Source organism: Oncorhynchus gorbuscha, unplaced genomic scaffold (assembly GCF_021184085.1).
Source record: "Oncorhynchus gorbuscha isolate QuinsamMale2020 ecotype Even-year unplaced genomic scaffold, OgorEven_v1.0 Un_scaffold_5494, whole genome shotgun sequence".
Lineage (NCBI taxonomy): Eukaryota > Metazoa > Chordata > Actinopteri > Salmoniformes > Salmonidae > Oncorhynchus > Oncorhynchus gorbuscha.
Genome location: NW_025749286.1, coordinates 1 through 26,034, shown reverse-complemented (window position 1 = coordinate 26,034; position 26,034 = coordinate 1). Strand labels below are relative to the sequence as shown.

The 26,034-nt window shown below is 42.9% G+C and overlaps 1 protein-coding gene and 1 pseudogene across 1 annotated transcript; both read left to right on the top strand.

Moving 5' to 3' along the window:
* Positions 1–210: 210 nt before the first annotated feature.
* Positions 211–5,532, top strand: LOC124029097 (tripartite motif-containing protein 16-like protein). Its single transcript, XM_046340937.1, has 4 exons — positions 211–812; positions 3,106–3,265; positions 3,391–3,450; positions 3,682–5,532. Exons 1-4 carry the CDS (start codon positions 405–407, stop codon positions 4,191–4,193), a joined length of 1,140 nt encoding a protein of 379 aa, XP_046196893.1. The 5' UTR covers positions 211–404; the 3' UTR covers positions 4,194–5,532.
* A 14,907-nt stretch (positions 5,533–20,439) lies between these two features.
* On the top strand, positions 20,440–25,495 carry LOC124029098 (annotated as a pseudogene).
* Positions 25,496–26,034: the final 539 nt, after the last annotated feature.

The window sequence follows — 26,034 nt, the reverse complement described above, 5'->3', positions numbered from 1 at the left end:
CACTTCCTGTATGAAATTTCATCTTGGTTTCGCCTGTAGCATTAGTTCTGTGGCACTCACAGACAATATCTTTGCAGTTTTGGAAACGTCAGAGTGTTTTCTTTCCAAAGCTGTCAATTATATGCATAGTCCAGCATCTTTTCGTGACAAAATATGGATGATATATATATACCAATAGGTGTTCTGTACCTGTCTGTCCAGGAGGGAGGAGAGTAGAGCAGGACCAAGAGGTGTTCTGTACCTGTCTGTCCAGGAGGGAGGAGAGTAGAGCAGGACCAAGAGGTGTTCTGTACCTGTCTGTCCAGGAGGGAGGAGAGTAGAGCAGGACCAAGAGGTGTTTGGTACCTGTCTGTCCAGGAGGGAGGACAAGGCCTGGTGGACTTGGAGAGCAGAGTTCTGACTCAATGAGGTGCAGAGAGGCTACTGAACCTACTGTCTTTCTCTCTCTCTCTGTCTCTCTCTCTCTCTCTCTCTCTCTCTCTCTCTCTCTCTCTCTCTCTCTCTCTCTCTCTCTCTCTCTGTCTCTCTCTCTCTCTCTCTCTCTCTCTCTCTCTCTCTCTCTCTCTCTCTCTCTCCAGCGCTCTGCACAGTCAGCAGTGGAGGACAGTGATCAGATCTTTACTGAGCTGATCCGCTCCATTGAGAGAAGGAGCTCTGAGGTGAAGGAGCTGATCAGAGCCCAAGAGAAGGCTCAAGTGAGTCAAGCTGAAGGACTCCTGGAGCAACTGAAGCAGGAGATAGCTGAGCTGAGGAAGAGAAGCACTGAGCTGGAGCAGCTCTCACACACAGAGGATCACATCCGTTTCCTCCAGGTAACTAAACTGTCTTGTTACATGTGATATGAAATTAACTTCATGTGAAACTATTCATCTCATGTTGTCCTGTCTGTCTCTCTCTCCCTGTCCGTCCCGCTCTCTCTTTGTCAGTTCCTCTCTCTCTCTCTTGGTCCGTCCCTCTCTCTCTCTCTCTCTCTCTCTCTCTCTCTCTCTCTCTCTCTCTCTCTCTCTCTCTCTCTCTCTCCCTCTGTCCGTCCCTCTCTCTCTCTCTCTCTCCCTCTGTCCGTCCCTCTCTCTCTCTCTCTCTCTCTCTCTCTCTCTCTCTCTCTCTCTCTCTCTCTCTCTCTCTCTCTCTCTCTCTCTCTCTCTCTCTCTCTCTCTCTCTCTCTCTCTCCCCCTCTGTCCGTCCCTCTCTCTCCCTCTGTCCGTCCTCTCTCTCTCTCTCTCTCTCTCTCTCTCTCTCTCTCTCTCTCTCTCTCTCTCTCTCTCTCTCTCTCTCTCTCTCTCTCTCTGTCCGTCCCACTCTCTCTCTGTCTGTCTCTTTCTCTCTCTGTCGTCTGTCTCTCTGTCTGTCCATCTGTCTCTCTTTCTGTCCATCTCTCTCTCTCTCTGTCCGTCGCTCTCTCGCTCTGTCCGTCCCACTCTCTCTCTCTCTCTGTCCGTCCCTCTCTCTCTCTCTCTCAATTCAATTCAATTCAATTCAAGGGCTTCTTTGGCATGGGAAACATGTGTTAACATTGCCAAAGCAAGTGAGGTTGATAATATATCAAGTGAGGTAGCAAGTGAGGTAGATAATATATAAAGTGAATATATAAAGTGAAATAATCAATAAAATTTAACAGTAAACATTACACATACAGAAGTTTCAAAACAATAAAGACATTACAAATGTCATATTATATATATACAGTGTTTCAACAATGTACAAATGGTAAAGGACACAAGATAAAATAAATAAGCATAAATATGGCTTGTATTTACAATGGGTTGTGTTCTTCACTGGTTGCCCTTTTCTCGCGGCAACAGGTCACAAATCTTGCTGCTGTGATGTCACACTGTGGTATTTCACCCAGTAGATATGGGAGTTTATCAAAATTGGATTTGTTTTCGAATTCTTTGTGGATCTGTGTAATCTGAGGGAAATATGTCTCTCTAATATGGTCATATATTGGGCAGGAAGTTAGGAAGTGCAGCTCAGTTTCCACCTCATTTTGTGCGCAGTGAGCACATAGGCTGTCTTCTCTTGAGAGCCATGTCTGCCTACGGCGGCCTTTCTCAATAGCAAGGCTATGCTCACTGAGTCTGTACATAGTCAAAGCTTTCCTTAATTTTGGGTCAGTCACAGTGGTCAGGTATTCTGCCGCTGTGTACTCTCTGTTTAGGGCCAAATAGCATTCTAGTTTGCTCTGTTTTTTTGTTAATTCTTTCCAATGTGTCAAGTAATTATCTTTTTGTTTTCTCATGATTTGGTTGGGTCTAATTGTGCTGCTGTCCTGGGACTCTGTAGGGTGTGTTTGTGTTTGTGAACAGAGCCCCAGGACCAGCTTGCTTAGGGGACTCTTCTCCAGGTTCATCTCTCTGTAGGTGAAGGCTTTGTTATGGAAGGTTTGTGAATCGCTTCCTTTTAGGTGGTTATAGAATTTAACGGCTCTTTTCTGGATTTTGATAATTAGTGGGTATCGGCCTAATTCTGCTCTGCATGAATTATTTGGTGTTCTACGTTGTACACGGAGGATATTTTTGCAGAATTCTGCGTGCAGAGTCTCAATTTGGTGTTTGTCCCATTTTGTGAAGTCTTGGTTGGTGAGCGGACCCCAGACCTCACAACCATAAAGGGCAATGGGCTCTCTCTACCTATGGTGCTGATGTTTAGGCTGAGGTATGTATAGTTTTTTGTGTGCTCTAGGGCAACAGTGTCTAGATGGAATTTGTATTTGTGGTCCTGGTGACTCTCTCTCTCTCCAGAGTTATCAGTCTCTCTCTCTCTCTCTCTCTCTCTCTCTCCAGAGGTATCAGTCTCTCTCTCTCTCTCTCTCTCTCCAGAGTTATCAGTCTCTCTCTCCCTCTCCAGAGTTATCAGCCTCTCTCTCTCTCTCTCTCTCTCTCTCTCTCTCTCTCTCTCTCTCTCTCTCTCTCTCTCTCTCTCTCTCTCTCTCTCTCTCTCTCTCTCTCTCTCTCCAGAGTTATCAGTCTCTCTCTCTCTCTCTCTCTCTCTCTCTCTCTCTCTCTCTCTCTCTCTCTCTCTCTCTCTCTCTCTCTCTCTCTCTCTCTCTCTCTCTCTCTCTCTCTCTCTCTCTCTCTCTCTCTCTCTCTCTCTCTCTCCCCCCAGAGGTATCAGTCTCTCTCCAGTATCAGTGTATCTTCAGACTTACCCAGCATCGTTGTCCGTCCTCTTCAGTACATTGGAGATGTGAGTAAGACTGTGTCTGAACTGAGAGAGAAACTAGAAGACTTCCTTAAACGAGAATGGACCAAGATCTCCACTACAGGTGTGTTGAAAACAAAAAGAACATCAACTTTAGACCATTGAAAGTTCCCTACTAGTCATATACATGTGGAATATGGTCTGATGATAACATTCCCTCTCTCTGTCAATGTGTTTGTGTGTCTGTAGTGAAAATAGTAGATGTTGTACTGCCTCCAGAGCCCAAGACCAGAGAACAGTTGTTACAATGTGAGTCTCTTTATTGTGAAGTAACTAACAGTCTCTTTTTACTGACACTCCTAACAATCCCTCTAGAAATATATAGCAATAGTAGATATAATCAAAGACTGGGTATCTATCTGACTCCTCATATTTCTCTGATTTGATCTCTGCTGTGCTCTAATCAAAGACAGGGTAGATACAGTATCTGACTTAACTTATTGTTCTGACTCCCCTCATTGGTCTCTGCTCTTCTCCCAGATTTCTGTCAGCTCACACTGGACCCAAACACAGCACACACACACCTCTCTCTGTCTGAAGGGAACAGAAAGGTGACCTGTACAGAGCAAGTCCAACCACATCCTGACCATCCAGACAGATTCACCTACTACAGTCAGGTTCTGTGTAGAGAGGGTCTGTCTGGACGCTGTTACTGGGAGGTGGAGTCGAGTGGTAATGTTGTTGATACAGCAGTCTCATATAAAGATATCAGCAGAACAGGGACAGATGGTGCATTTGGAAACAATAACAAGTCCTGGAGTTTAGATTACAATGGTGGTGGTCATTGTTTCAGACACAATAATGTTGGGACTAAAGTATCAGGCCCTCAGTCCTCCAGAGTAGGAGTGTACCTGGATCACAAGGCAGGTACTCTGTCCTTCTACAGTGTCTCTGACACAATGACCCTCCTCCACAGAGTCCAGACCACATTCACTCAGCCCCTCTATCCTGGGTTTTGTCTCTCTGGTACTGCTGAGCTGGTTAAACTGTAGTAGGGTCCACATAGATACTAGTCATGCTGGTGTAGTCTATAGCTGAGCTGGTTAAACTGTAGTAGGGTCCACATAGATACTAGTCATGCTGGTGTAGTCTATAGCTGAGCTGGTTAAAATGTAGTAGGGTCCACATAGATACTAGTCATGCTGGTGTAGTCTATAGCTGAGCTGGTTAAACTGTAGTAGGTTCCACATAGATACTAATCATGCTGGTGTAGTCTATAGCTGAGCTGGTTAAACTGTAGTAGGTTCCACATAGATACTAGTCATGCTGGTGTAGTCTATAGCTGAGCTGGTTAAACTGTAGTAGGGTCCACATAGATACTAGTCATGCTGGTGTAGTCTATAGCTGAGCTGGTTAAACTGTAGTAGGGTCCACATAGATACTAGTCATGCTGGTGTAGTCTATAGCTGAGCTGGTTAAACTGTAGTAGGGTCCACATAGATACTAGTCATGCTGGTGTAGACTATAGCTGAGCTGGTTAAACTGTAGTAGGGTCCACATAGATACTAGTCATGCTGGTGTAGTCTATAGCTGAGCTGGTTAAACTGTAGTAGGGTCCACATAGATACTAGTCATGCTGGTGGTGATGGTCCCCAGATGTGATGATTCATTCTGCTCTGTTTTATCTACAATGATTCAACTGATTTGATCTTCAGAAGATGTTATGAATTAAAATTCAATGTTTTCATATTTTTGTAATTGCAATGTTTAAATCTTGTACATTTCCATGAATCATGATGTCTGGTGTTGATGTATATTGGTTGTCATTCAGAACCATTGATATGTTTTTTCAGTTGGTTCTCTGTCTCCATGTAATTCTCCTCAGTATCATTGATCAGCTTGTTGGCTCGGTCCTAATTGATGTGTTCTCTGTCACCTGGAGCTGCATTGAAAATGGTCCAGGAACTAAAGGACAATTCAGGACTAGTCAGCCCACTACAAGCTGGTATCACTTACTTTCTACTCAACTATATGGTCTGGTTTCACAGACACAGATTAATCCTAGTCCTGGACTAAACAGTATGTTCAATGTAGATGTCCAGGAAACCGGCCCTAAATGTGTCATCTTTCACCCTCCCATACTGCTCAGTCCAGCAACATTAAACCTGTCCAGCAGGTGGTGCTGTTGACCAAACAATAAAACCAGCAGATATCTTGACTTGCCACTCAGTATATCAGTAATGTTCAGAATAGTACTTTAATATCATTGGAGATTGATGGTCTTTTTAATCCACTATCCAGAGTCAGGAACAGATGAAGTTAGGTCTGCTACTGTTCAGTGATTAAATATGATTTATGGTGATGGGAAATAATAAAAAACACTCAACTTCATCTAGTAATAGTTTTCCTTTGTTATTTATTCCAAGGTGTGTCTTTAACTTGTAAATGTATTGTGTGGAGGTGAGCTAGTGGTGTGGCTGATAGAATAGAATGAAAAGGGAGGAGGGGAGGAAGAGGGGAGGAGTGAAGGGCTGTTCAAGAAACCAGATGAGGAAGAGGAAGATGTTCAGGGGAATTACTGTCTCTGTTCCAAATGGTTCCCTATTCCCTACGTAGTGCACTACAGTGCTTCTGACCAGGTCTAAAGTAGTGTTCTACGTAGGGAATAGGGTGTAGATTTATTACAATATCATGCTTTAGTGTTTGGCACAACAATATAGTAGATCTCCAGCCCACCACTTCCTGTCTGTCATCCCCCAGTTCTGTTAAGACTTCCTCTCATTGAACTGGGCCTCATTCTAAATGGTCACTTTGTATTGATAGTCCATACTGGTCATTACTATGGTTCTACATACAGTATCTGTATTGATAGTCCATACTGGTCTTTACTATGGTTCTACATACAGTACCTGTATTGATAGTCCATACTGGTCTTTACTATGGTTCTACATACAGTACCTGTATTGATAGTCCATACTGGTCTTTACTATGGTTCTACATACAGTAGCTGTATTGATAGTCCATACTGGTCTTTACTATGGTTCTACATACAGTATCTGTATTGATAGTCCATACTGGTCTTTACTATGGTTATACATACAGTATCTCTATTGATAGTCCATACTAGTCTTTACTATAGTTCTACATACAGTACCTGTATTGATAGTCCATACTGGTCTTTACTATGGACCTGAAAGGGACTGCAGTGTGCTCCAGTCTCCAGCAGGGGGCAGTAAAATCCTATGGACCTGAAAGGGACAGTGGTGTGCTCCAGTCTCCAGCAGGGGGCAGTAAAACCCTACGGACCTGAAAGGGACTGGGGTGTGCTCCAGTCTCCAGCAGGGGGCAGTAAAACCCTATGGACCTGAAAGGGACTGCAGTGTGCTCCAGTCTCCAGCAGGGGGCAGTGAAACCCTATGGACCTGAAAGGGACTGCAGTGTGCTCCAGTCTCCAGCAGGGGGCAGTAAAACCCTATGGACCTGAAAGGGACTGCAGTGTGCTCCAGTCTCCAGCAGGGGGCAGTAAAACCCTATGGACCTGAAAGGGACTCCAGTGTGCTCCAGTCTCCAGCAGGGGGCAGTAAAACACTATGGACCTGAAAGGGACTGCAGTGTGCTCCAGTCTCCAGCAGGGGGCAGTAAAACCCTATGGACCTGAAAGGGACTCCAGTGTGCTCCAGTCTCCAGCAGGGGGCAGTAAACCCCTATGGACCTGAAAGGGACTGCAGTGTGCTCCAGTCTCCAGCATGATTCACAACGTGTTAAATCAAAAATAAACTAATTGAATAACCAATCAAATTATCTCATAAATCAATGGTTAAATAGAGTACAAACTGGTGTTTCTCATTCATTTTATAATTAAATCCCACCTGTTTCTATAATTTCTATTGACATTGTTCTCGTCTCACCAGAAAGTCAGGATACAGGGCATTTGACACCATTAAATATTTCCTCTCCCTTTTCTTTCCCTGTCCTTCACAAACCATTTCAAAACCTTCCAAACATTTCCATCCTTCTGCAAACCCAATTTACAACTGAATTGAAAAGACCCCATCCAAAATAAATCCCACAGTATCAACCCCACTAATGCATATTGGTAACCAGTAAATTGTATGTGTTGGTGAACCGTAGGTCAAAAACACACCTGAACAAGGCCTCACTTATCTGGATGTCTGTTTATGGCCTAATCCAACAGTATTAATTATAAACTAAACATGATAATGCACTAGGCTTCTTATAACCAGGTCTAAAGTAGTGTTCTAGATGTTAGATGGTTTCTCCCTGTCATTACAACATGACAATATGGTCATGACTTTAGTGGTTTCCTCCCCTTTTGTTTTTAGTGTTATTTTGTTATGTGTGTTGTCAGGGTTGTTCCTCTGTGTTCCTCATTGAAAATTCATTAACAATGAATCACAAACTAATTATATTCCAGTTGTGTTTAGACAACTTGATGTCTGACGTCCCCCAGTTCTGTTCAGACCCATTGAACTGGGTCACATTCTGAATGGTGACTTGTATTGATAGTCCATACTGGACCTGACTGTGGTTAACCAGACTGGAGGGGTTCTGATCACATATTCCCTCATCTACACAACTTCACCTGATGTTCTCTCTGTGTGTGTGTGTGTGTGTGTGTGTGTGTGTGTGTGTGTGTGTGTGTGTGTGTGTGTGTGTGTGTGTGTGTGTGTGTGTGTGTGTGTGTGTGTGTGTGTGTGTGTGTGTGTGTGTGTGTAGAAAGCAGACAACCTCAATCTGGTTTCATTCCTGTAGTTATCAGAACACATGAGGTGTGTAACAATTATCTCTCCTTTCTAAGTGTGAACTTGTCCACTTCCCTTCATGGATTTAAAGGAAATGACTGGTTTATGTAAACTCCCTCTACCCCATGTCAACACCAATCCAATGCTTTTACACATGTGAGGAGTAGAGAAAGCTACATTTCACAACTCTTAGTACAAACTCAAAACATGAAGCCCTCTCTAAGGAGCCCTCAGAGAGCTGGACATCAGAGAGATGGAGACAGGCGGCAGGGAACTGTTGTATCTAATGAAGTCCGGTCCATCGTCGTTGATCATGTGGTCAACAGAGGTCTTACCATGACAGAGGCCGACACATTAGTTCACCCCAATCTGAAAAGATCAACTGGCAAATTCCATCATGAGAACATTTCACTAAGAAAAGCGGTAAGTCAGCAGGATGTGCATTATGCTTTACCTTTACATTTACAGGAAATGACATATTGTAATGCATGTAAACATGTTCCAGGATTGTTCCAGTAGGATCTGTTGACAGTAAACTCTGTTCTACCCTCAGAATAGACAGAAGACCCCATGGTGGTGGTCGTGTGCTGACTGACCAGCAGGAGAGGACAGTGGAGGAAATGGTGAGGGACAGGAATGATATATTGACCAGCAGGAGAGGACAGTGGAGGAAATGGTGAGGGACAGGAATGATATATTGACCAGCAGGAGAGGACAGTGGAGGAAATGGTGAGGGACAGGAATGATATATTGACCAGCAGGAGAGGACAGTGGAGGAAATGGTGAGGGACAGGAATGATATATTGACCAGCAGGAGAGGACAGTGGAGGAAATGGTGAGGGACAGGAATGATATACTGACCAGCAGGAGAGGACAGTGGAGGAAATGGTGTGTCTGAAATAAAGCCACGGGAACGAAGACACAAACAACGACCAGGTGAAACAGCTGAGTATTTTATTATTATTTGGGTGGCGTAGTGGTAAGAGCGTTGGGCTCTATTCATGTACATCACTATATACTGTATACTATTCAGGTACATCACTAAATACTGTATACTATTCAGGTACATCACTATATACTGTATACTATTCAGGTACATCACTATATACTGTATACTATTCAGGTACATCACTATATACTGTATACTATTCAGGTACATCACTATATACTGTATACTATTCAGGTACATCACTATATACTGTATACTATTCAGGTACATCACTAAATACTGTATACTATTCAGGTACATCACTAAATATTGTATACTATTCAGGTACATCACTATATACTGTATACTATTCAGGTACATCACTATATACTGTATACTATTCAGGTACAGGTACATCACTATATACTGTATACTATTCAGGTACAGCACTATATACTGTATACTATTCAGGTACATCACTATATACTATATACTATTCAGGTACATCACTATATACTGTATACTATTCAGGTACATCACTATATACTGTATACTATTCAGGTACATCACTATATACTGTATACTATTCAGGTACATCACTATATACTGTATACTATTCAGGTACATCACTATATTGTGGTCCTTCTGTAGCTCAGTTGGTAGAGCATGGCGCTTGTAACGCCAGGGTAGTGGGTTCGATTCCCGGGACCACCCATACACAGAATGTATGCACACATGACTGTAAGTCGCTTTGGATAAAAGTGTCTGCTAAATGGCATATATTATTATTATTATATATTACTATATACTGTATACTATTCAGGTACATCACTATATACTGTATACTATTCAGGTACAGCACTATATACTGTATACTGTTCAGGTACATCACTATATACTGTATACTATTCAGGTACAGCACTATATACTATTCAGGTACATCACTGTATACTGTTCAGGTACATCACTATATACTGTATACTATTCAGGTACATCACTATATACTGTATACTGTTCAGGTACATCACTATATACTGTATACTATTCATGTACATCACTATATACTGTTCAGGTACATCACTATATACTGTCTACTATTCAGGTACATCACTATATACTGTATACTATTCAGGTACATCACTATATACTGTATACTATTCAGGTACATCACTATATACTGTATACTATTCAGGTACATCACTATATACTATTCAGGTACAGCACTATATACTGTATACTATTCAGGTACATCACTATATACTGTATACTATTCAGGTACAGCACTATATACTGTATACTATTCAGGTCCAGGTACATCACTATATACTGTATACTATTCAGGTACAGCACTATATACTATTCAGGTACAGCACTATATACTGTATACTATTCAGGTACATCACTATATACTGTATACTATTCAGGTACAGCACTATATACTATTCAGGTACAGCACTATATACTGTATACTATTCAGGTACATCACTATATACTGTATACTATTCAGGTACATCACTATATACTGTATACTATTCAGGTACATCACTATATACTATTCAGGTACAGCACTATATACTGTATACTATTCAGGTACATCACTATATACTATATACTATTCAGGTACAGCACTATTTACTATTCAGGTACAGCACTATATACTGTATACTATTCAGGTACATCACTATATACTGTATACTATTCAGGTACAGCACTATATACTGTATACTATTCAGGTACAGCACTATTTACTATTCAGGTACAGCACTATATACTGTATACTGTTCAGGTACATCACTATATACTGTATACTATTCAGGTACAGCACTATATACTGTATACTATTCAGGTACAGCACTATATACTGTATACTATTCAGGTACAGGTACATCACTATATACTGTATACTATTCAGGTACAGCACTATATACTGTATACTATTCAGGTACAGGTACATCACTATATACTGTATACTATTCAGGTCCAGGTACATCACTATATACTGTATACTATTCAGGTACAGCACTATATACTGTATACTATACAGGTACATCACTATATACTGTATAATGTTCAGGTACAGCACTATATACTATTTACTATTCAGGTACATCACTATATACTGTATACTATTCAGGTCCAGGTACATCACTATATACTGTATACTATTCAGGTACAGCACTATATACTGTATACTATTCAGGTACATCACTATATACTGTATACTATTCAGGTACAGCACTATTTACTATTCAGGTACAACATGGAGTTAGAACAGCCAGATAGACCAGATGATCCATGAACCTAGAAAGGTCTCATTATCACTAAGAGACCAGTTAAAAGCAGAGATACTGTAGACCAGTGATCCATGAACCTAGAAAGGTCTCATTATCACTAAGAGACCAGTTAAAAGCAGAGATACTGTAGACCAGTGATCCATGAACCTAGAAAGGTCTCATTATCACTAAGAGACCAGTTAAAAGCAGAGATACTGTAGACCAGTGATCCCATGAACCTAGAAAGGTCTCATTATCACTAAGAGACCAGTTAAAAGCAGAGATACTGTAGACCAGTGATCCATGAACCTAGAAAGGTCTCATTATCACTAAGAGACCAGTTAAAAGCAGAGATACTGAGGCTCAGGGCCTTAGATATCCTAGACAAAGTATCAGAGCCTACTGAATGGGTCCACTCACTAGTAATGGTGGAGAAGAAGACGACTCTCTCAGACTGTGTATGGATCCAACAGAGATAAACAAGCATGTAAAAAGGGAACCCTTCCTGCTGCCGACCAGAGGGGAGATGTTCAGGGACATAACAGGTGAGAAATACTACTCAAAGCTAGACGCCTCATCAGGGTTTTGGCAGATCAGTCTAGACAAGGAGAGGACAAGGCTTTCTACTTTCAATACTCCTTCTGGTAGGTTCTCATTTAAAAGGCTCCCGTTTAGTCTCACTTCAGCACCACAAGTCTTTCATAGGACAGTCCAATAGATATTTGAGAGTGTGTCAGGCACCACAGTGTCCATTGATGATGTGTTAATATGGAGTCAGACTGTGGAAGAACTCAACATCAGGTTGAAAACAGCACTTGATCTAACCAGAGATAACGGACTAAAGAGAAACACAGACAAATACCAATTCAGAAAGACACAAATCACCTTCTTGGGTGATAAACTAACATGTGAAGGTGTTCAGATAGACAAGAGCAAAGTGACGACCATCAAGAACATGCCACCTCCTACCGATCAAGAGGGTGTACAAAGGTTCTTAGATATGGTTAACTATGTGGGTAAATGTGTAACTAGTCTGTCAACTCCCACGAGTCAGATGAGAAGTGTACTGTGTAAAACTACAGACTGGTGTTGGAACAGTAATCAGCAGAAAGAGTTGGAGCAGCTCAAGGCATTGATCATGTATGATCCAGTACTGAGGTTCTGTGATGCTCAACACCAACATCTCAGCAGATGCCTCTAAAGCAGGTTTAGGTGCTGTGTTGTTACAGCAGTATGATACTAGGTGGTGTCCAGATGCCTCTAAAGCAGGTTTAGGTGCTGTGTTGTTACAGCAGTATGATACTAGGTGGTGTCCAGATGCCTCTAAAGCAGGTTTAGGTGCTGTGTTGTTACAGCGGTATGATACTAGGTGGTGTCCAGATGCCTCTAAAGCAGGTTTAGGTGCTGTGTTGTTACAGCAGTATGATACTAGGTGGTGTCCAGATGCCTCTAAAGCAGGTTTAGGTGCTGTGTTGTTACAGCAGTATGATACTAGGTGGTGTCCAGATGCCTCTAAAGCAGGTTTAGGTGCTGTGTTGTTACAGCAGTATGATACTAGGTGGTGTCCAGATGCCTCTAAAGCAGGTTTAGGTGCTGTGTTGTTACAGCGGTATGATACTAGGTGGTGTCCAGATGCCTCTAAAGCAGGTTTAGGTGCTGTGTTGTTACAGCAGTATGATACTAGGTGGTGTCCAGATGCCTCTAAAGCAGGTTTAGGTGCTGTGTTGTTACAGCAGTATGATACTAGGTGGTGTCCAGATGCCTCTAAAGCAGGTTTAGGTGCTGTGTTGTTACAGCAGTATGATACTAGGTGGTGTCCAGATGCCTCTAAAGCAGGTTTAGGTGCTGTGTTGTTACAGCAGTATGATACTAGGTGGTGTCCAGATGCCTCTAAAGCAGGTTTAGGTGCTGTGTTGTTACAGCAGTATGATACTAGGTGGTGTCCAGATGCCTCTAAAGCAGGTTTAGGTGCTGTGTTGTTACAGCAGTATGATACTAGGTGGTGTCCAGATGCCTCTAAAGCAGGTTTAGGTGCTGTGTTGTTACAGCAGTATGATACTAGGTGGTGTCCAGATGCCTCTAAAGCAGGTTTAGGTGCTGTGTTGTTACAGCAGTATGATACTAGGTGGTGTCCAGATGCCTCTAAAGCAGGTTTAGGTGCTGTGTTGTTACAGCAGTATGATACTAGGTGGTGTCCAGATGCCTCTAAAGCAGGTTTAGGTGCTGTGTTGTTACAGCAGTATGATACTAGGTGGTGTCCAGATGCCTCTAAAGCAGGTTTAGGTGCTGTGTTGTTACAGCAGTATGATACTAGGTGGTGTCCAGATGCCTCTAAAGCAGGTTTAGGTGCTGTGTTGTTACAGCAGTATGATACTAGGTGGTGTCCAGATGCCTCTAAAGCAGGTTTAGGTGCTGTGTTGTTACAGCGGTATGATACTAGGTGGTGTCCAGATGCCTCTAAAGCAGGTTTAGGTGCTGTGTTGTTACAGCAGTATGATACTAGGTAGTCTGTACAGGGGCCCCACAAGGGTGTATACTCAGCCCCCTCCTCTACTCTGATCCTCAGTACAGGGGCCCCACAAGGGTGTATACTAAGCCCACTCCTCTACTCTGATCCTCAATACCTCAGTACAAGCTGTACCCTTCTGGTCAATACAGGGATGAGATGTCTGTACTGGAGGGAGTTGACCTATACCCTACCATTATGGTCAATACAGGGATGAGATGTCTGTACTAGAGGGAGTTGACCTATACCCTACCATTATGGTCAATACAGGGATGAGATATCTGTACTGGAGGGAGTTGACCTATACCCTACCATTATGGTCAATACAGGGATGAGATGTCTGTACTGGAGGGAGTTGACCTATACCCTACCATTATGGTCAATACAGGGATGAGATGTCTGTACTGGAGGGAGTCGACCTATACCCTACCATTATGGTCAATACAGGGATGAGATGTCTGTACTGGAGGGAGTTGACCTATACCCTGATGTCTGTACTGGAGGAAGTCGACCTATACCCTGATATCTGTACTCAGAACCATAACATGCAGGTGGTCTGTACAAGCTATACCCTTATGGTTGATTGTCTGTTTCAGGGGTCATGAATTACAGAAAAACATGCTGATCAAAATACACCAGGACCATCTAGGGATGGAAAAGGCAAAACAACATCCAGAAGCAGTGTTATTCTGGCCCAAGATGAATGGTGATATAGAGCAGACAGTCAGAGCCTGTGGAACATGCCAGAAATACAGGTCATAACAGAGCAAAGAGCCAATGAGAGTTGAGGAAGAAGAGGTATTAGGACCATGTGACCAAGTAGAACTAGATGTCTGTTCTCTGGAGGGAGAGAACCATGTTATACTGATGGACTCTCATTACCCAGACAGCTTTGCTGAAGGACACTACTGCTAGTCAGCTGATAACTCACATTGAGCCATTCTTTGCTCTTCATGAGGTCTCAGAGGTAGTCCAGACCCACCAGGGCAGCCTGTTGTAATGAGACGGTCAGGTAGAGAAGCCCAGACACTCCTGTATCAGACCCACCAGGGCAGCCTGTTGTAATGAGACGGTCAGGTAGAGAAGCCCAGACACTCCTGTATCAGACCCACCAGGGCAGCCTGTTGTAATGAGACCGTCAGGTAGAGAAGCCCAGACACTCCTGTATCAGACCCACCAGGGCAGCCTGTTGTAATGAGACGGTCAGGTAGAGAAGCCCAGACACTCCTGTATCAGACCCACCAGGGCAGCCTGTTGTAATGAGACCGTCAGGTAGAGAAGCCCAGACACTCCTGTATCAGACCCACCAGGGCAGCCTGTTGTAATGAGACGGTCAGGTAGAGAAGCCCAGACACTCCTGTATCAGACCCACCAGGGCAGCCTGTTGTAATGAGACGGTCAGGTAGAGAAGCCCAGACACTCCTGTATCAGACCCACCAGGGCAGCCTGTTGTAATGAGACCGTCAGGTAGAGAAGCCCAGACACTCCTGTATCAGACCCACCAGGGCAGCCTGTTGTAATGAGACGGTCAGGTAGAGAAGCCCAGACACTCCTGTATCAGACCCACCAGGGCAACCTGTTGTAATGAGACGGTCAGGTAGAGAAGCCCAGACACTCCTGTATCAGACCCACCAGGGCAGCCTGTTGTAATGAGACGGTCAGGTAGAGAAGCCCAGACACTCCTGTATCAGACCCACCAGGGCAACCTGTTGTAATGAGAGGGTCAGGTAGAGAAGCCCAGACACTCCTGTATCAGACCCACCAGGGCAGCCTGTTGTAATGAGACGGTCAGGTAGAGAAGCCCAGACACTCCTGTATCAGACCCACCAGGGCAGCCTGTTGTAATGAGACCGTCAGGTAGAGAAGCCCAGACACTCCTGTATCAGACCCACCAGGGCAGCCTGTTGTAATGAGACGGTCAGGTAGAGAAGCCCAGACACTCCTGTATCAGACCCACCAGGGCAGCCTGTTGTAATGAGACGGTCAGGTAGAGAAGCCCAGACACTCCTGTATCAGACCCACCAGGGCAACCTGTTGTAATGAGAGGGTCAGGTAGAGAAGCCCAGACACTCCTGTATCAGACCCACCAGGGCAGCCTGTTGTAATGAGACGGTCAGGTAGAGAAGCCCAGACACTCCTGTATCAGACCCACCAGGGCAGCCTGTTGTAATGAGACCGTCAGGTAGAGAAGCCCAGACACTCCTGTATCAGACCCACCAGGGCAGCCTGTTGTAATGAGACGGTCAGGTAGAGAAGCCCAGACACTCCTGTATCAGACCCACCAGGGCAACCTGTTGTAATGAGAAGGTCAGGTAGAGAAGCCCAGACACTCCTGTATCAGACCCACCAGGGCAACCTGTTGTAATGAGACGGTCAGGTAGAGAAGCACCTCAGAGGTGATTGAGGAAGTAGAAATGTGTTATTGAAATGAAGTGTTCACTATGCAAAGAAGTGTAACCAGCCTGCACAGATGTCATGGCTTTCTTGTGTCGAAGGAGAGGCGTACCAAAACGCAGCGTTGTGATTATTCTCGGTCTTTAATAAAGAAACTATACATGAATAGACTAACAAAACCAAGAAATGTGAAAAACCAAAAACAGCCCTCTCTGGTGTAACAAACACAAAGACAGGAACAATCACCCACAAAACCCCAACACAAAACAGGCTACCTAAATATGGCTCCCAATCAGAGACAATGACTAACACCTGCCTCTGATTGAGAACCATATCAGGCCCAAACACAGAAACAGACAAACTAGACACACAACATAGAATGCCCACTCAGATCACACCCTGACCAAACAAAACATAGAAACATACAAAGCAAACTATGGTCAAGGTGTGACAGTACACCCCCCCCCCCCAAGGTGCGGACTCCGGCCGCAAAACCTAAACCTATTGGGGAGGGTCTGGGTGGGCATCTGTCCGCGGTGGCGACTCTGGTGCTGGACGTGGCCCCCACTTCACCATCGTCTTAGTCCGACTTATTGTCTGCTTCCGTGGCCTCCTAACCACGGTTGACCCTTCTAAATGACCCCACTGGACAGAGGGGCGGAAGCTCTGGACAGAGGGGCGGAAGCTCTGGACAGAGGGCGGAAGCTCTGGACAGGGGGGCTGCTCTGGACAGGGGGGCGGAAGCTCTGGACAGAGGGGCGTAAGAAGAGGTATTAGGACCATGGGACCAGGGATGAGATATCTGTACTGGAGGGAGTTGACCTATACCCTACCATTATGGTCAATATAGGGATGAGATGTCTGTACTAGCGGGAGTTGTCACAGTCAGAGCCTGTGGAACATGCCAGAAATACAGGTTAACCTGTTGTGACGAGCCATCCCGGATCCGGGATCGTGAATACAGCCTCAAGCTCATTACCATAACGCAACGTTAACTATTCATGAAAATCGCAAATGAAATTAAATCAATATGCTAGCTCTCAAGCTTAGATATTTGTTAACAACACTGTCATCTCAGATTTTCAAAATATGCTTCTCAACCATTGCAAAACAAGCATTTGTGTAACACTATTGATAGCTAGCGTAGCATTTAGCGTAGCATTTAGCGTTAGCATTCAGCAGGCAACATTTTCACAAAAACCAGAAAAACATTCAAATAAAATCATTTACCTTTGAAGAACTTCAGATGTTTTCAATGAGGAGACTCTCAGTTAGATAGCAAATGTTCAGTTTTTACAAAAATATTATTTGTTTTGGACAAATCGCTCAGTTTTCTGCGTCACGTTTAGCTACGAAAGAAACCTGTATCCAGGATTGTGTAAATCTATCTGCAAGCTCATTAGCATAACGCAACGTTAACATTCATGAAAATCGCAAATGAAATGAAATAAATCTATTTGCTCTCAAGCTTAGCCTTCTGTTAACAACACTGTCATCTCAGATTTTCAAAAATATGCTTCTCTACCATAGCAAAACTAGCATTTGGCATTTAGTGTTAGCATTTAGCATTAGCATTTAGCGTTAGCATCACCAGGCAACATTTTCACAAAAACAAGCAAAAACATTCAATAAATAATTTACCTTTGAAGAACTTCGGATGTTTTCAATGAGGAGACTCAATCAGTCGCCCACCCTGTGGATGGGCTATAAAACTTTTCAAACACACCCTCCTCTCTCTTCCTATATAAGCCCTTGACGACTATATATAACCTCCAGTTCCAAAGATGTGAGGACGACGGTCCTATGTCAGAATGGTTCAGATAATAACTACAGAACGAAGCCAACATCAGTGTGAGCTTTGGTTGCAAATGGTATGAACTTTGAACTCTTATTCACCACAGAAGTGATACCTCCTAGCCGTTGAGTTAGCAACAGTAGCAGCAAACGCAGGTTAGGAATGCACAGACAGAGTATCCCGTCTACCACACAATGACGTTACTACAACGTATTTAATTTACCAGCAGAGACATTCTTCAAAGGACACAGGACTCGGTTGGGCAACACGGTCTTCCATCTACCACCAACCTACCGAAGCGCAGCTCAGAGTAAATATTTATTGCATTTTCCTTTTCCAAATGGGCGGGAATTTAGAATGGATCAGATGCTGTATTTCCAATAGCACAGCTTCTCCCTGTGTCCCTCAGTCTTCCCGCTCTTTCACTCAAACCCAGCCCCCCTCCCCCTCGTTGTAACCACCTGTCATATCTGTTCCGCCCACTAGGGACGTTTTCCTTTATGACCTAATATGTAATCAAGGTATGATTCATTGTGTGTATGTGTGATTAGTTAGGTATTTAGTAAATAAATAATTAAACCCAATTTTGTATTTGCTGATTCAAATTGTTAGCCAGGGTTCGTGCAGATAACCAAGAATTTACAACTTTCACATGAGACTGACATAAGATGACAATTGATATTGACTGCTATTGATGTCAAATATTACTAGGTCTTTAAGAGTTTATTCGGAAGATAACAGCTCTATAAATATTATTTTGTGGTGCCCGACTCTCTAGTTAATTACATTTACATAATTAACTCAATCAGGTAATATTAATTACGGAGAAATCATTTCATAGAATAGCATGTCATATCACTTAATCCGGCATAGCCAAAGACATGACAAGTTGTTTAAGGACAGTGACATCAGAGCTATATACAATATAGGATATAAAAGATGACATGTTTAGAGGGGTTGAACTCTGTATATGGCTCAGAGGGAGGTCAATCACTTTATACCTTGACCTTAACACTGATAGCAGCAACAACAACCACAGCAGAGAAGTAGACAGACAGACAGACAGACAGACAGACAGACAGACAGACAGACAGACAGACAGACAGACAGACAGACAGACAGACAGACAGACAGACAGACAGACAGACAGACAGACAGACAGACAGACAGACAGACAGACAGACAGACAGACAGACAGACAGACAGACAGACAGACAGACAGACAGACAGACAGACAGACAGACAGACAGACAGACAGACAGACAGTTTACTATGACTGGATGAAGGGATGCAGAGTTGAATGCTTCCTTTAGGTCTCCTGGTCTCTTGGGATTTAAACTGTGAATACAGAGAGAGAGTCCTAACCATTCAATCAATGTACACAACACACAGTCATCATTAACACCATACTGAGTGGAGACTCTTATAATATAATACAATATTATATAATGACTAGAATAGAATAAGGGTTTTGAAAGCACAGCCAGATGTTTGGACTTTCTCTCAGTCTCTAAACCACTAGGATACCTGTCACCTTGACAGTGTGACTCTATACCTCTCAGTCTCTAAACCACTAGGATACCTGTCACCTTGACAGTGTGTCTCTGTACCTCTCAGTCTCTAAACCACTAGGATACCTGTCACCTTGACAGTGTGTCTCTATACCTCTCAGTCTCTAAACCACTAGGATACCTGTCACCTTGACAGTGTGTCTCTATACCTCTCAGTCTCTAAACCACTAGGATACCTGTCACCTTGACAGTGTGTCTCTATACCTCTCAGTCTCTAAACCACTAGGATACCTGTCACCTTGACAGTGTGTCTCTATACCTCTCAGTCTCTAAACCACTAGGATACCTGTCACCTTGACAGTGTGTCTCTATACCTCTCAGTCTCTAAACCACTAGGATACCTGTCACCTTGACAGTATGTCTCTATACCTCTCAGTCTCTAAACCACTAGGATACCTGTCACCTTGACAGTGTGTCTCTATACCTCTCAGTCTCTGAAGACACCCAGCCATGGTTAGGATTATTAGAGAAGCTTTTCCTGCTGAAAGACAGTTTAATTTCATCTGGTTTCAGAAATAACGTATTGTATATGTTCATAACCCCATCCACCTATAAGATGTGGGGGATCTGTATGACTAAGAAGAGACACAAAGAACTCTGATTGTAAAACGTCTTCTCTTTTTAGTCCTAGATATGTCTAGGGTTACTGCTGAATGTAGTACCTCTAACCCTGACCCTAGACCTGTCAGTAATAACCACACTGTAATGTAAAGTGTTCCATTCTAGGGTTACTGCTGAATGTAGTACCTCTAACCCTGACCCTAGACCTGTCAGTAATAACCACACTGTAATGTAAAGTATTACCTCATTCTGAATGATCAGTCAATACATACAGTATACAGTAGACTTCTACCTCTCTGTAATCAGTGTTATAACACATAAGTTATAACATTAGGCATTATAAAGGTCATTAAAATAATTATATATATATATATACAGTATTCAGTAGACTTCTACCTCTCTGCACTCCTCCTTCTCTCGTTCTCTCCCTCCAACCCCTCCCTCCCTCCCCTCTGGCAGAACTAGGAAGTCCCTCCCCCTCGCACAAACTATTTTCTGAGGAAACAAAACTGATCTGAGTCTCTGTCTCGTCTGTCTGTGTGAGAGTGAACAACCGTCCAAATGGCTCAACAGGGAGTTCTGCTGGACCAGGACCAGGACCAGTTCTGTTGTTCTGTCTGTCTGGATCTACTGAAGGAGCCGGTCACTACTGCATGTGGACACAATTACTGTAGAATCTGTATTGAGGGCTGCTGGGATCAGGATGTTCTGAAAGGGGTCTATAGCTGTCCTCAGTGCAGAGAGACCTTCACTACAAGGCCTAATCTGAGGAAAAATAACATGTTGGCTGAGATGGTGGAGAAACTGAGGAAGACAGGACTCCAGGCTGCTCCCCCTCCTGCTCTGTGCTATGCTGGACCTGGAGATGTGGTGTGTGATGTCTGCACTGGGACCAGAAAGCAGAAAGCCCTCATGTCCTGTCTGGTGTGTCTGGCCTCTTACTGTGAGACTCACCTCCAACCTCACTATGAATCTCCTGCTTTGAAGAAGCACAAGCTGGTCAAAGCCACCGCACAACTACAGGAGAAGATCTGCTCTCATCATGACAAACTGCTGGAGGTTTACTGTCGTACCGATCAGCAGTGTATCTGTCTGCTGTGTGTGATGGATGAACATAAAGGCCATGATACAGTGTCAGCTGCAGCAGAGAGGACTGAGAAACAGGTAAGACCAGAACAACTTGTTGGTGACTGTCTGATAAACAAAGAATTAAAGATACAGTAGGAACTAAATCTGTTTCAATATGAGATCATTATATTATATACAATATGAAATGGATCCACAAATATGAACACAAACCTTGAGTATATTGAGTTTGTTACAAATGTATCACCATTTTCAAAAGTCAAACACCATTATCATTCTGAATGGCCTTTTATGAGTCCAAAGTTCATTCTCAACCCCTTGATACATGAAGGCCTACCATACAAACTATAATCATTCACATAGAACATAATATAATATTGTAAAGGGACTTCCTCAGGATTGTCGACCTTCCTCTCTATGGGTCCTATGTCACATTACTATACTATTGATCTACTGGACTAATAAAGCTTGATAGCTCATTGAAGAGTGATTCTCCACAGAGGCAGCTGGGGATGAGTCAGCAGAAGGTCCAGCAGAGATTCCAGGAGAGAGAGAGAAGGAGCTGAAGGAGCTCCAACAGGCTGTGGAGTCTCTCAAGGTGAGTATTGTTGACCAGAGGAGACACACCATTTCACTTCTCTCCTCCAGTCAGAGAGAGAGAGGGGCCCCTATCCAATCCCACTGACCCCACTGTTGGGAACAGGCTGTCTGGACCCCTTTCAGAGAATAGACTGGTTCATGTAACCAACTGGGCTGCCTCATCACATAACCATGAGTAACCATGACTGACTCATGTCCCCTATACATTAAAATGGAACTGTCTCCCTCTCAATTGAATTAAATTCATAGTGCTTAGGGCTTTATGTGGTCCTGTGTAGCTCAGTTGGTAGAGCATGGCCCTTGTAACGCCAGGGTAGTGGGTTCGATCCCCGGGACCACCCATACGTAGAATGTATGCACACATGACTGTAAGTCGCTTTGGATAAAAGCGTCTGCTAAATGGCATATATTATTATTATTATTATATTATTATTATTATATTAATTAAATTATTATATTCTTATATTATTATTATTATTATTATTATTATATTAATTAAATTATTATATTATTATTATATTATTATTATTATTATTATTATTATTATTATATTAATTAAATTATATTATTATTATTATTATTATTACATTAATTAAATTATTATATTATTATTATATTATTATTATTATTATTATATTAATTAAATTATTATATTATTATTATATTATTATTATTATTATTATTATATTAATTAAATTATCATATTATTATTATATTATTATTATTATTATTATATTAATTCAATTATTATATTATTATTATATTATGATTATTATTATAATTATATTAATTAAATTATTATATTATTATTATATTATTATTATTATTATTATATTAATTAAATTATTATATTATTATTATATTATTATTATTATATTAATTAAGTTATTATATTATTATTATATTATTATTATTATTATTATTATTATTATATTAATTAAATTATTATATTATTATTATATTATTATTATTATTATTATTGTATTAATTAAATTATTATATTATTATTATATTATTATTATTATTATTATTATATTAATTAAATTATTATATTATTATTATATTATTATTATTATTATCATTATTATATGTTTACATTGCCAAAGCAAGTGAAATAGACAATAAACAAAAGTGAAATAAACAATCAGAAATGAACAGTAAACATTACACTTGAAAGGCATTTGGGGGATTTGGGGGATGGGGGAGGGTCTATTATAAGTTAGTAGGACTCTTTTATTTTCTCAGAAGTTCTGAGTTAGGTAGGAGGATTTAGAGTGGTGTAAACCGTGATTGAACACACTCCAGAACAGTAGGTGGCGCCATGCACCTTTAACGTTGGTTTGTGGACCACCATTATATCATAGAAGAAGAAGTTGGTCTGTGAGGGTTTTGTTGTTCCTGAGGAGGGCTACTATTCTTTTCTCTTTTGGTTTTCAAGCATTTTTTTTCAAGCATGCGTGTCGCTACAGTTTAATGTAGTTTTACTATCTGTGCCAGGCTATAAATGACACAGATAATATCTAGTTAACGTTGTATTTAATGTAGTTTTACTATCTGTGCCAGGCTATAAATGACACAGATAATATCTAGTTAACGTTGTATTTAATGTAGTTTTACTATCTGTGCCAGGCTATAAATGACACAGATAATATCTAGTTAACGTTGTATTTAATGTAGTTTTACTATCTGTGCCAGGCTATAAATGACACAGATAATATCTAGTTAACGTTGTATTTAATGTAGTTTTACTATCTGTGCCAGGCTATAAATGACACAGATAATATCTAGTTAACGTTGTATTTAATATAGTTTTACTATCTGTGCCAGGCTATAAATGACACAGATAATATCTAGTTAACGTTGTATTTAATTGATCACAGCTTTCTGCTTTCCATGTAGAGTTTTTGGTTAAAAAAAACATTACATTTGATTATTTTGTCAGTAATGGCTGCAAAAATTGGAAAAAAATATTTCTTTATCTTTATCTTTGTCAAACAGGCTGGACGTCCTCCCAAAGAGGTTAAAGTTCTGAATGATGATATGATATATATTTAAATATATATATGATATACCAAGAGGTGTTCTGTACCTGTCTGTCTAGGAGGGAGGAGAGTAGAGCAGGACCAAGAGGTGTTCTGTACCTGTCTGTCCAGGAGGGTGGAGAGTAGAGCAGGACCAAGAGGTGTTCTGTACCTGTCTGTCCAGGAGGGAGGAGAGTAGAGCAGGACCAAGAGGTGGTCTGTACCTGTCTGTCCAGGAGGGAGGAGAGTAGAGCAGGACCAAGAGGTGGTCTGTACCTGTCTGTCCAGGAGGGAGGAGAGTAGAGCAGGACCAAGAGGTGGTCTGTACCTGTCTGTCCAGGAGGGAGGAGAGTAGAGCAGGACCAAGAGGTGTCCTGTACCTGTCTGTCCAGGAGGGAGGAGAGTAGAGCAGGACCAAGAGGTGGTCTGTACCTGTCTGTCCAGGAGGGAGGAGAGTAGAGCAGGACCAAGAGGTGGTCTGTACCTGTCTGTCCAGGAGGGAGGAGAGTAGAGCAGGACCAAGAGGTGTCCTGTACCTGTCTGTCCAGGAGGGAGGAGAGTAGAGCAGGACCAAGAGGTGTCCTGTACCTGTCTGTCCAGGAGGGAGGAGAGTAGAGCAGGACCAAGAGGTGGTCTGTACCTGTCTGTCTAGGAGGGAGGAGAGTAGAGCAGGACCAAGAGGTGTCCTGTACCTGTCTGTCCAGGAGGGAGGAGAGTAGAGCAGGACCAAGAGGTGTCCTGTACCTGTCTGTCCAGGAGGGAGGAGAGTAGAGCAGGACCAAGAGGTGTTCTGTACCTGTCTGTCCAGGAGGGAGGAGAGTAGAGCAGGACCAAGAGGTGTCCTGTACCTGTCTGTCCAGGAGGGAGGAGAGTAGAGCAGGACCAAGAGGTGTTCTGTACCTGTCTGTCCAGGAGGGTGGAGAGTAGAGCAGGACCAAGAGGTGTTCTGTACCTGTCTGTCCAGGAGGGGGGAGAGTAGAGCAGGACCAAGAGGTGTTCTGTACCTGTCTGTCCAGGAGGGAGGAGAGTAGAGCAGGACCAAGAGGTGTTCTGTACCTGTCTGTCCAGGAGGGGGGACAAGGCCTGGTGGACCTGGAGAGCAGAGTGGCAGAGGTCTGACTCAATGAGGTGTAGAGAGATCACTGAACCTACTGTCTCTCTCTGTCTCTCTCTCTCTCTCTCTCTCTCTCTCTCTCTCTCTCTCTCTCTCTCTCTCTCTCTCTCTCTCTCTCTCTCTCTCTCTCTCTCTCTCTCTCTCTCTCTCTCTCTCTCTCTCTCTCTCTCTCTCTCTCTCTCTCTCTCTCTCTCTCTCTCTCTCTCTCTCTCTCTCTCTCTCTCTCTCTCCTCTCTCTCTCTCTCTCTCTCTCTCTCTCTCTCTCTCTCTCTCTCTCTCTCTCTCTCTCTCTCTCTCTCTCTCTCTCTCTCTCTCTCTCTCTCTCTCTCCAGCGCTCTGCACAGTCAGCAGTGGAGGACAGTGATCAGATCTTTACCGAGCTGATCCGCTCCATTGAGAGAAGGAGCTCTGAGGTGAAGGAACTGATCAGAGCCCAAGAGAGGGCTCAAGTGAGTCAAGCTGAAGGACTCCTGGAGCAACTGAAGCAGGAGATAGCTGAGCTGAGGAAGAGAAGCACTGAGCTGGAGCAGCTCTCACACACAGAGGATCACATCCATTTCCTCCAGGTAACTAAAACTGTCTTGTTACATGTGATATGAAATTAACTTCATGTGAAACTATTCATCTCAATCATTATGTTGCCCTGTCTCTCTCTCTGTCCCTGTTTCCCTGTCTCTCTGTCTGTCCGTCATTCCCTCTCTTTGTCTGTCTGTCTGTCACTCTCTTTCTCTCTCTCTTTGTCCGTCCCTCTCTCTCTCTGTCCGTCCGTCTCTCTCTATCCGCCCCTCTCTCTCTATCCGCCTCTCTCTCTTTGTCCGTCCCTCTCTCTCTCTGTCCGTCCGTCTCTCTCTATCCGCCCCTCTCTCTCTATCCGCCTCTCTCTCTTTGTCCGTCCCTCTCTCTCTCTGTCCGTCCGTCTCTCTCTATCCGCCCCTCTCTCTCTATCCGCCTCTCTCTCTTTGTCCGTCCCTCTCTCTCTCTATCCGCCCCACCTTCTCTCTGTCTCTCTCTCTCTCTCTCTCTCTCTCTCTCTCTCTCTCTCTCTCTCTCTCTCTCTCTCTCTCTCTCTCTCTCTCTCTCTCTCTCTCTCTCTCTCTCTCTCTCTCTCTCTCTCTCTCTCTGTCTCTCTCTCTCTCTATCCGCCCCACCTTCTCTCTGTCTCTCTCTCTCTCTCTCTCTCTCTCTCTCTCTCTCTCTCTCTCTCTCTCTCTCTCTCTCTCTCTCTCTCTCTCTCTGTCCGTCTCTCTCTCTGTCCCTCCTCTCTCTCTCCAGAGGTATCAG